The sequence below is a fragment of the Cyanistes caeruleus genome, chromosome 33, assembly GCF_971803275.1.
Source record: "Cyanistes caeruleus chromosome 33, bCyaCae1.hap1.1, whole genome shotgun sequence".
NCBI classification, from domain to species: domain Eukaryota; kingdom Metazoa; phylum Chordata; class Aves; order Passeriformes; family Paridae; genus Cyanistes; species Cyanistes caeruleus.
Window position 1 is genome coordinate 356,094 of NC_141734.1, and position 9,568 is coordinate 365,661.

General features: G+C 50.6%; 1 protein-coding gene across 1 annotated transcript; it reads right to left on the reverse strand.

Annotated features, from left to right (window-relative positions):
• Nucleotides 1-4,002: 4,002 nt before the first annotated feature.
• On the reverse strand, nt 4,003-8,377 carry LOC147647808 (uncharacterized). The gene is made up of 2 exons (XM_086870696.1): nt 8,064-8,377; nt 4,003-5,330 (listed from the first exon to the last, which is right to left on the reverse strand). The coding sequence occupies exons 1-2, from the start codon at nt 8,285-8,287 to the stop codon at nt 4,013-4,015; spliced, it is 1,542 nt and encodes a 513-aa protein (XP_086726822.1). The 5' UTR covers nt 8,288-8,377; the 3' UTR covers nt 4,003-4,012.
• Nucleotides 8,378-9,568: the final 1,191 nt, after the last annotated feature.

The window sequence follows — 9,568 nt, forward strand, 5'->3', positions numbered from 1 at the left end:
TTTAGGGTAAAAAATCCTCATTTTAGAGGGGGAAAAAATGTGAATTTTAGCGGGAAAAAAGTGAATTTGAGAGGAATTTTTGGAGTTTGGGGCGGAAAAAATCAAAATGTCGATTTTGGGGACAAAAACGTGAATTTTAGGGTAAAAAAAAGTGAAATTTTAGGGTGAAAATGTGAATTTTAGGGAAAAAAAATTCATTTTTTGGGCAAGAAAATTCATTTTTAGGAGGAAAAAATGCCGGGTTTTGGGCAAAAAAAATTGGAATTCTCATTTTGGAGTGAAAAAATCGCATTTTTGGGTAAAAAATCCCATTTTGGGGTGAAAATTTGAAGTTTTAAGGGGTAAAAATTCAGGTCGAGGGAGAAAATTGAATTTTGAGGGGGAAAAAGGCGATTTTGGGCAAAAAGCGCCGGAGCTGAGGGGGGAAAATGCAAATTTTGGGCGGAAAAAAATGCAAATTTGTGGGTGAAAAAATGCAAATTTTGGGGTTAAAAATACGAGTTTTGGGCCCCTCCACCCGTTTTAGGGGAAAACCCGAAGGTTTTGGGTAAAAAACCGAATTTTTTGGGTGGCGAAAGCCGCAGGTTTGGGGTGAAATTTGAATTTTTTGAGTAAAAATATCTGATTTAGGGGAAAAAAACCGATTTAGGGGAAAAAAATGAGAATTTTGGGGAGGAATTTGAACTTTTTGGGTAAAAAAATGTGATTTTTAATAGGGAAAATCGGCAAAAATCGCGAATTTTGGGGGTAAAAAATGCGGATTTTGGGGGGGAAAATTCACATTTTTTGGAAAGAAAATGAAAAATGAGAGGGGGAATAAAAAATGGGGATTTTTTTTCAGGAGAAAAAATCACAAATTCAGAGGCGAAATTCAATTTTTTAAAGGTGAATTCTTTATTTTAAGGTAAAATTCAACAGTTTTGGGTCAAAATTCGGCGTTTGAAGACCAAAATTCCCAAATTTTTAATTAAAATCATCAATTTTAAGACAAAATTCCCACATTTTTATTTAAAATCATCAACTTTAAGACAAAATTCCCATGTTTTTAATGAAAATCTCCATTTTTAAGACACAATTCTCACATTTTTAATAAAAGTCATCAATTTTAAGACAAAATCCACGCATTTCTAATTAAAATCATCAGTTTTAAAACAAAATTCCCGGGTTTTTAATTAAAATCATCAATTTTAAGACACAATTTCCACATTTTTAATTAAAATCATCAATTTTAAGACACAATTTCCGCATTTTTAACTAAAATCATCAATTTTAAGGCACAAATTCAACGTTTTTAATAAAAACTTCCGATTTTAAGGCACAATTTCCACATTTTTAATAAAAATCATCAATTTTAAGGCAAAATTCCCAAGTTTTTATTAAAAATAATCAATTTTGAGGCAAAATCCCCCATTTTAAGGCAAGAATTCCAAACATTTCACGGCAAAATTCCGCAATTTTGGGGGAAAAAATCAATTTTTTACCATTTATTCCCTTTTTAACCCCAAAATTCCCATTTTTCCCCCCCAATCCTCCAAAAATCCCAATTTTCACCTCGTTTCCATCCCAAATTCCCGGGTTTTGACGGAAAAATCATCGGATTTTTGGCATAAAAACTTTCATTTTCCGCCCCCCAAAATTCGCTTTTTTCCACCCAAAAATCCTCGTTTTCCTTCCTCAAAAATCTCCTTTTTTCATCCCAAAATTCCTCATTTTCCTGCTTAAAAATCTTCTTTTTTCCTGCAGTTTTTAACCCCAAAATTCTTCATTTCTGGGCTCCAAAATCCCGAATTTTTCAGCCCCAAAATCGCTGCTTTTCCACCCAAAAATCCTCATTTTCCCACCCTTAAAATCCTCATTTTTCCTCCAAAAACCTTCTTTTTTAAGCTCTAAAAATCCCGATTTTTCCATCCCCAAATTCCTCAATTTTTAAGTTTTTTGGGCCTTAAAATTCACCCCAAAAATCTCAATTTTAAAGCCCCAAAATCCCAATTTTTCCACCTAAAACTTCGCCTTTTTCTGCCCAAAAAAATCTGCGTTTTAACTCTCCAAAATTCACTTTTTTCCATCCAAAAATCCTCATTTTCCAACCCCAAAATTGCCTCCAAAAATCTTCTTTTTTAAGCTCCAAAAATCCCCCTTTTTCACCCCAAAATTCATCAATTTTTGCCTTAAAATGCACCCCAAAATCCTGATTTTAAAGCCCCAAAATCCCAATTTTTCCACCTAAAACTTCTCTTTTTCCTGCCCAAAAATCTGCATTTTAACACTCCTAAATTCACTTTTTTTCCGCCCAAAAATCCTCATTTTCCCAGCCTAAAATCCACATTTTTTCCGCCCAAAATCCTCATTTTTCCGCCTAAAAAATCTTCAATTTTCCGCCCCCAAATCCTGAATTTTCCGCCCCGAAACCCCCAGAATTTCCCGCCAAAAATTCGCATTTTTCACCTGTTTTGGGTTACAAAATCTTCATTTTTAGCTCTGAAAAAATCCCGATTTTGGGTCCAAAAACTCTGATTTTGGGTCCAAAAACCTCGATTTTCTACCAAAAACCCAAATTTTGGCTGAATTTGCCGTTTCTGCCCCAAATCTCGTTTTTCCCACGGCCCCAAAATTTCCATTTTTGGCCCCTCCCCCACCAACTTCTTCTTTTTAACCCCGAATTTGCCGAATTCGACCCAAAATCCTCTCCTGGGGCTCCCCCTTGTGGAAAATGATGAAAAAAGCCTCAAAAAAACCCAAATTTTGGGTTTTTTTGGCATCAAATTATGGGGGTGGAGCCACCACGAGGCCACGCCCACTCCAGCCACACCCGCCCATTGACCACGCCTATTCGCCCCTCCCCAATCCCAAATTTAATCCAAAAATTGAATTTTTTGCTGATTTTTTCCAAAATTTTGGGGTCTTTTGGGGGGTTTTCCGCACCTTGGCCACACCCACTTTAGCCCCACCCCTTTTCCCACCAAACCCCGCCCCTTTTCCCTTCCCACCCCAAATTTTCCCACCAAAAATTCCATTTTTTATCCCATTTTTTTACCATTTCCCACATTCCTCCATTTTTTTCCCATTTTATTAAAAGTTTCCAACACTTTTTCCTCATTTCCCCCCATTTTTTACCATTTTCCCCCATTTTTTCCCATTTTCTGCCAATTTTATCCCAAATTTCTACCTTTTTTTTTCCCGTTTTCCCCATTTTTCCCATTTTCCACCAATTTTTCAAATTTCCCCCATTTTTTCCCATCTTTTTCCAATTTTTCATCGTTTTTTCCCCCAATTTTTATTATTTTTCCCATTTTCCATCGCTTTTTTCAAATTTTTCCCCATTTTCCCCCATTTTTTCCCAAATTTTCCCCATTTTCCCCCATTTTTTCCACCATGATTTTTTCCCTTTTCCCGCCATTTTGTTTTTCCCTTTTCCCGCCATTTTATTCCCCAATTTTCACCATTTTTCTCCATTTTTTTCCCCATTTCCCCCCATTTTATTCCAAATTTTCCCCATTTTCCCTCAATTTTCCCGTTTTCCACCATTTTATTCCAATTTATTCATATTTTTACCTTTTTCCGCCATTTTGTTTTCCCTTTTCCCGCCATTTTTTCCCCTTTTTCCGCCATCTTGTTTCCCCTTCTTCCGCCATTTTGTTTTTCCTTTTCCCCCCATTTTTTCCCCATTTCTCCCCATTTTTTCCCCATTTTCTCTATTTTTTCCCCCATTTTTCCCATTTTCCACCATTTTCCCCAAATTTCCCCCATTTTTTCCCGCCATTTTCTCTCCTACTTCCGCCATCTTGTTTCCCCTTCTTCCGCCATTTTGTTTTTCCTTTTCCCGCCTTTTTTCCCATTTCCCCCCATTTTTCCCCATTTTTTCCCCAAATCTCCCCCATTTTTTCCCGCCATTTTCTCTCCTTCTTCCGCCATCTTGTTTCCCCTTTCCCCGCCATCTTCTTTTTCCTTTTCCCGCCGTTTTTTTTCCCCCCCACCCCGAATTCCCAATTATTTCCCCCCAGGCCACGCCCCCTCAGCCCCACCCGGGCGGCCCCGGTGACCACGCCCACCGGTACCACCCCCGGTAGGTGAGGGCCCAGGCGGCCCAGCCCAGCGCGGCGCCGGCGGCGTTCCGCCCCCAGGTGTTGCGGTAGGTGAGGGTGACCACCAACAGGAAGTGCCACGTGACCAGGAGCAGCAAGGCCAGCAGGTAGAGCACCGAGAGCGCCGCCGGCGGCGCGCGCTCCTCCCCTCCAAAATGGCCGCCGGAGCCGTCGAAATGGCCGCCGCGGCCAGCGAGGTGGCGGCCGCGGCGGGGAAGGTGGGCGGGGGCAAGATGGCCGCCGGCGCGGTCAAAATGGCCGACGTCGAAACGGCTGAGGCGGGGTTCATGATGGCCGCTGTCAAGATGGCCGCTGTCAAAATGGCCGCTTTCAAAATGGCCGCTTTCAAAATGGCGGCCTCGGGGTTCAAAATGGCCGCCTCGGGGTTCAAAATGGCCGCCGTGAGGTTCAAAATGGCCTCCTCGGGGTTCAAAATGGGTTCCTCGGGGTTCAAAATGGCCGCCGTGAGGTTCAAAATGGCCGCCTCGGGGTTCAAGATGGCCGCTTTCAAAATGGCCGGCCTGGGGTTCAAAATGGCCGCCCCTGCCCCAAAATGGCCGCCCAAGATGGCCGCCCCAGCCATAATAGGATGGCCCCGCCCCTTCCGGTGTCAGCGGGCGGCCCCAGCCGTGATTTGCATGCGGAGGCTCCGCCCACTCCCATCGGATCGGCCGCGGCCACGCCCAGCCTCTTCTGGCCGCCATCTTGGATTCTTCTCCCACCTCATATCCGGCCGCCATCTTGGATCCGGGCGCCATCTTGAATTCCTCCCTTGCGTCATATCCGGCGGCCATCTTGGATCTGGGCGCCATCTTGAATTCCTCCCTTGCGTCATATCCGGCGGCCATCTTGCCGCGCTCCTCGGCCGCCATCTTGCCCCTCCCCCCGTAGAGGCTCCGCCCCAGCGCCGCCGCCTCCTCGGCCAATCCCAACCCACAATGCACCAGGGCGAAGGCCTGGGGGGCGGGGCCAAACCCTTCCCAGGTGTGCCCCGCCCCCCGACACGCCCCCGGATCGTCCAATGGGAGCAGCAGGATGCCCTGGGGGGCGGGGCTTCGGCACCAACCCGTGGCGGCCTCCAGGGCGTGGCCGAGGGCGTGGCCGGCGCGGGAAAGCGCCAGAGCCACGGCCAATCGGGCGAGGGCGCGGAGGGCGGAGCCCCAAGGGGGGCGGAGCCAAGGGTGGGAGGCCACCAGGAGGGAGCCAATCAGGAGCCAGGTCCAGGCGGCGGCGCTGGAGGTCAGGCGGCTGCGGGGGGGATCGATTATCGATTATTGATTATCGATTATTGATTATTGATTATCGATTATCGACTATTGATTATTTATTATTAATTATCGGTTATTGATTATCAGGGATTGATTACCGGGGATCGATTAATGGTTATCGGCGGTTGATTATCGGGGATTGATTATCGGCGTCTGATTATCGGGTATTGATTATTGATTAATCGGGTATTGGTTATCAGGGATCGATTATTGGGGATTGATTATTGGTTATCGGGGATCGATTATCGGCGTCTGATTATCGGGGATTGATTATCGAGGATTGATTATCAGTTCTTGATTATCAGTTATTTGGGATTGATTATTGGTTATCGGCAATCGATTATCAGGAATTGATTATCGGTTATTGATTATCAGTTCTTGGGTGTTGATTATTGGTTATCGGCGATCGATTATCGGGGATCGATTATCGGTGTCTGATTATCGGGGTTTGATTATCAGGGATTGATTATTGATTAATCGGTTATTGATTATCAGTAATGGATTGTTGGGTATTGATTATCAGGGATCGATTATTGGGGATCGATTATTGGTTATCGGGGATTGATTATCGGCGTCTGATTATCGGGGATTGATTATTGATTCATTGGTTATCGATTATCAGGGATTGATTATCGGGGTTTGATTATTGATTCATTGGTTATCGATTATCAGGGATTGATTATCGGGGATTGATTATTGGGGATTGATTATTGGTTACTGATTATCGGGGTTTGACTATTGGTTATCGGTTATTGATTATCAGTTATTGGGTGTTGATTATTGGTTATCGGCGATCGATTATCGGGGATCGATTATCGGGGATTGATTATTGGGGATTGATTATTTGGGATTATCGGGGATCGATTACCAGATATCGGTTATCAGGTATTGATTATTGGTTATTGGTTATTATCCCCCTGCCCCATAGATCCCTCCCAGCCCCACAGATCCCATCTCTGCCCCATAGATCAATCCCCAGCCCCACAGATCCCATCTCTGCCCCATAGATCAATCCCCAGCCCCACAGATCCCAATCCCTGCCCCACAGATCCCATCTCTGCCCCATAGATCCCTCCCGGCCCCATAGATCAATCCCCAGCCCCACAGATCCCCAGCTCACCCCACAGATCCATCCCAGCCCCATAGATCCCATCTCTGCCCCACAGATCAATCCCCAGCCCCACAGATCCCATCTCTGCCCCACAGATCAATCCCAGCCCCATAGATCCCATCTCTGCCCCATAGATCAATCCCCAGCCCCACAGATCCCATCTCTGCCCCATAGATCAATCCCCAGCCCCACAGATCCCATCTCTGCCCCATAGATCAATCCCCAGCCCCACAGATCCCATCTCTGCCCCATAGATCAATCCCCAGCCCCACAGATCCCATCTCTGCCCCATAGATCCATCCCCAGCCCCACAGATCCCATCCCAGCCCCATAGATCCCAGCCCAGCCCCATGGCGGGGAGTCCCAGCCCCACAGATCCCCAGTTCACCCCATAGATCCATCCCAGCCCCACAGATCCCATCCCAGCCCCATAGATCCCATCTCTGCCCCATAGCTCAATCCCCAGCCCCACAGATCCCCATCTCACCCCATAGATCCCATCCCAGCCCCATAGATCCCAGCCCAGCCCCATGGCGGGGAGTCCCAGCCCCACAGATCCCCAGCTCACCCCATAGATCCCTCCCGGCCCCATAGATCCCATCCCAGCCCCATAGATCCCAGCCCAGCCCCATGGCGGGGAGTCCCAGCCCCACAGATCCCCAGCTCACCCCATAGATCCCTCCCGGCCCCATAGATCCATCCCCAGCCCCATAGATCAATCCCCAGCCCCACATCTCCCCCTCCCGAGCCCCACATCTCCACCCCCAGCCCCACAGATCCACCCCCATCACCGGCCCCACATCTCCCACCTCCCCAGCCCCACAGATCCCCATTCCCAGCCCCACATCTCTCCAACCCCAGCCCCACATCTCCGCTTCATCCTCCCCAGCCCCACATCTCCCCTGCCCCACATCTCCCCCTCCCCACCTCCCCATCCCCAGCCCCACATCTCCCCCTCCCCAGCCCCACACATCTCCCACCCAGCCCTACATCTCCCCATTCCCAGCCCCAGCCCCACATCTCCCCCTCCCCAGCCCCACATCTTCCCCTCCCCACCCAGCCCCACACCTCCCCAGCCCCACATCTCCCCATTCCCAGCCCCACATCTTCCCCTCCCCACCCAGCCCCACACATCCCCATCCAGCCCCACATCTCCCTCCCAGCCCCACACCTCCCAGCCCCACATCTCCCCATTCCCAGCCCCAGCCCCAGATCTCCCCCTCCCCAGCCCCACAACTCCCCACACAGCCCCACATCTCCCCCTCCCCACCCAGCCCCACATCTCCCCCTCCCCAGCCCCACACCTCCCAGCCCCACATCTCCCATCCAGCCCCACATCTCCCCCTCCCCAGCCCCACACCTCCCAGCCCCACATCTCCCCCTCCCCACCTCCCCCTCCCCAGCCCCACACCTCCCCAGCCCCACATCTCCCCATTCCCAGCCCCAGCCCCACACCTCCCAGCCCCACATCTCCCCATTTCCAGCCCCAGCCCCAGATCTCCCCCTCCCCAGCCCCACACCTCCCAGCCCCACATCTCCCATCCAGCCCCACACATCCCCACCCAGCCCCACACCTCCCCAGCCCCCCATCTCCCCACTCACGCCTCCAGCCGGTTATGGGGCGAGGCCAGCACGCTGTGGGGGTCCCCCCGCCCCCTCAGCAGCGGCCCCAGCCCCACAAGTGCCCCCAGGAGCAGCGCGTGGGCCCGGGGGAAGCCGGGCAGCCCCAGCAGCGCCGCTGCCCCACGGCAGAGCCCGGTCAGGGCCGCCCCACAGCAGCGCTGCCCCATAGCCAGGCCCCGCCCCACAGATCCGCTCTGCCCCATAGATCCTGAGCTTTGGGGGGGTGTGGGGGGGGTCTTCCCTCCCCTCCCCCACGGCGGGAGCGGCGCGGACGCGGCCCAAGGGCAAAAGGGGGGGGGGGGAGGGGCGGGGATGGATGGGGACAGGTGGGGGGAGGGGGAGGGGTGTGGGGGGGGGAGGGGTTTGGTTGGGGGGGGTGGGGGATGGGATCTGTGGGGTTGGGAAGTGGAATCTGTGGGGCTGGAAGTGGAATCTGTGGGGCAGAGAAAGATCTGTGGGGCTGAGAATGGGATCTATGGGGCAGAGAAAGATCTGTGGGGCTGAGAATGGGATCTGTGGGGCTGGAAGTGGAATCTGTGGGGCAGAGGAGGGACCATGGGGGTGGGGATGGGATCCGTGGTTCAATCTATGGGGCTGGGATGGATCTGTGGGGCTGGAAGTGGAATCTGTGGGGCAGAAGAGGGGCTGTGGGGGCTGGGAATGGGATCTGTGGGTCAATCCATGGGGCTGGAGTGGAATCTGTGGGGCTGGGATGGATCTGTGGGGCTGGAAGTAGAATCTGTGGGGCTGGAAGTGGAATCTGTGGGGCAGAGAAGGATCTATGGGGCTGAGAATGGGACCTGTGGGGCTGGAAATGGGATCTGTGGGGCTGGAAATGGGATCTGTGGGTCAATCCATGGGGCTGGAGTGGATCTGTGGGGCACAGGGAGTGGAATCTATGGGGCACACCCCGATCCATGGGGTAGAACCGGATCTATGGGGCAGGGATGGATCTCTGGGGCAGAACTGACCTATGGGTCACACCCAAATCTATGGGGCAGACCCAGATCTATGGGGCAGATCCCAATCTATGAGGCAGACTCGGATCTATGGGTCAGAGATGGATCTATGGGGCAGAACTGATCTATGGGACACATTCAGATCTATGGGGCAGACCCAGATCTATGGGTCAGAGCCGGATCCATGGGTCACACCCGGATCTATGGGGCAGACCTGGATCCATGGGTCAGAACTGATCTATGGGGCAGGGACGGATCTATGGGTCACACGTAAATCTATGGGTCACATTCAGATCTATGGGGCAGAACGGATCTATGGGTCACACTCGGATCTATGGGGCAGACCCAGATCTATGGGGCAGAACGGATCTATGGGTCACACTTGGATCTATGGGGCAGACCCCGATCTATGGGTCAGGGACGGATCTATGGGTCACATTAAGATCTGTGGGGCAGACACGGATCGATGGGTCACACCCGGATCTATGGGGCAGGGACGGATCCATGGGTCACATTCAGATCTAT

Coding starts and splice junctions, on each gene's coding strand:
- LOC147647808 (XM_086870696.1), bottom strand. CDS start 8,287: ATGGGGCAGAGCGGATCTGTGGGGCGGGGCCTGGCTATGGGGCAGCGC. Junction 5,331..8,063: donor CCCCATAACCGGCTGGAGGC/GTGAGTGGGGAG, acceptor TCCCCCCCGCAG/CCGCCTGACCTCCAGCGCCG.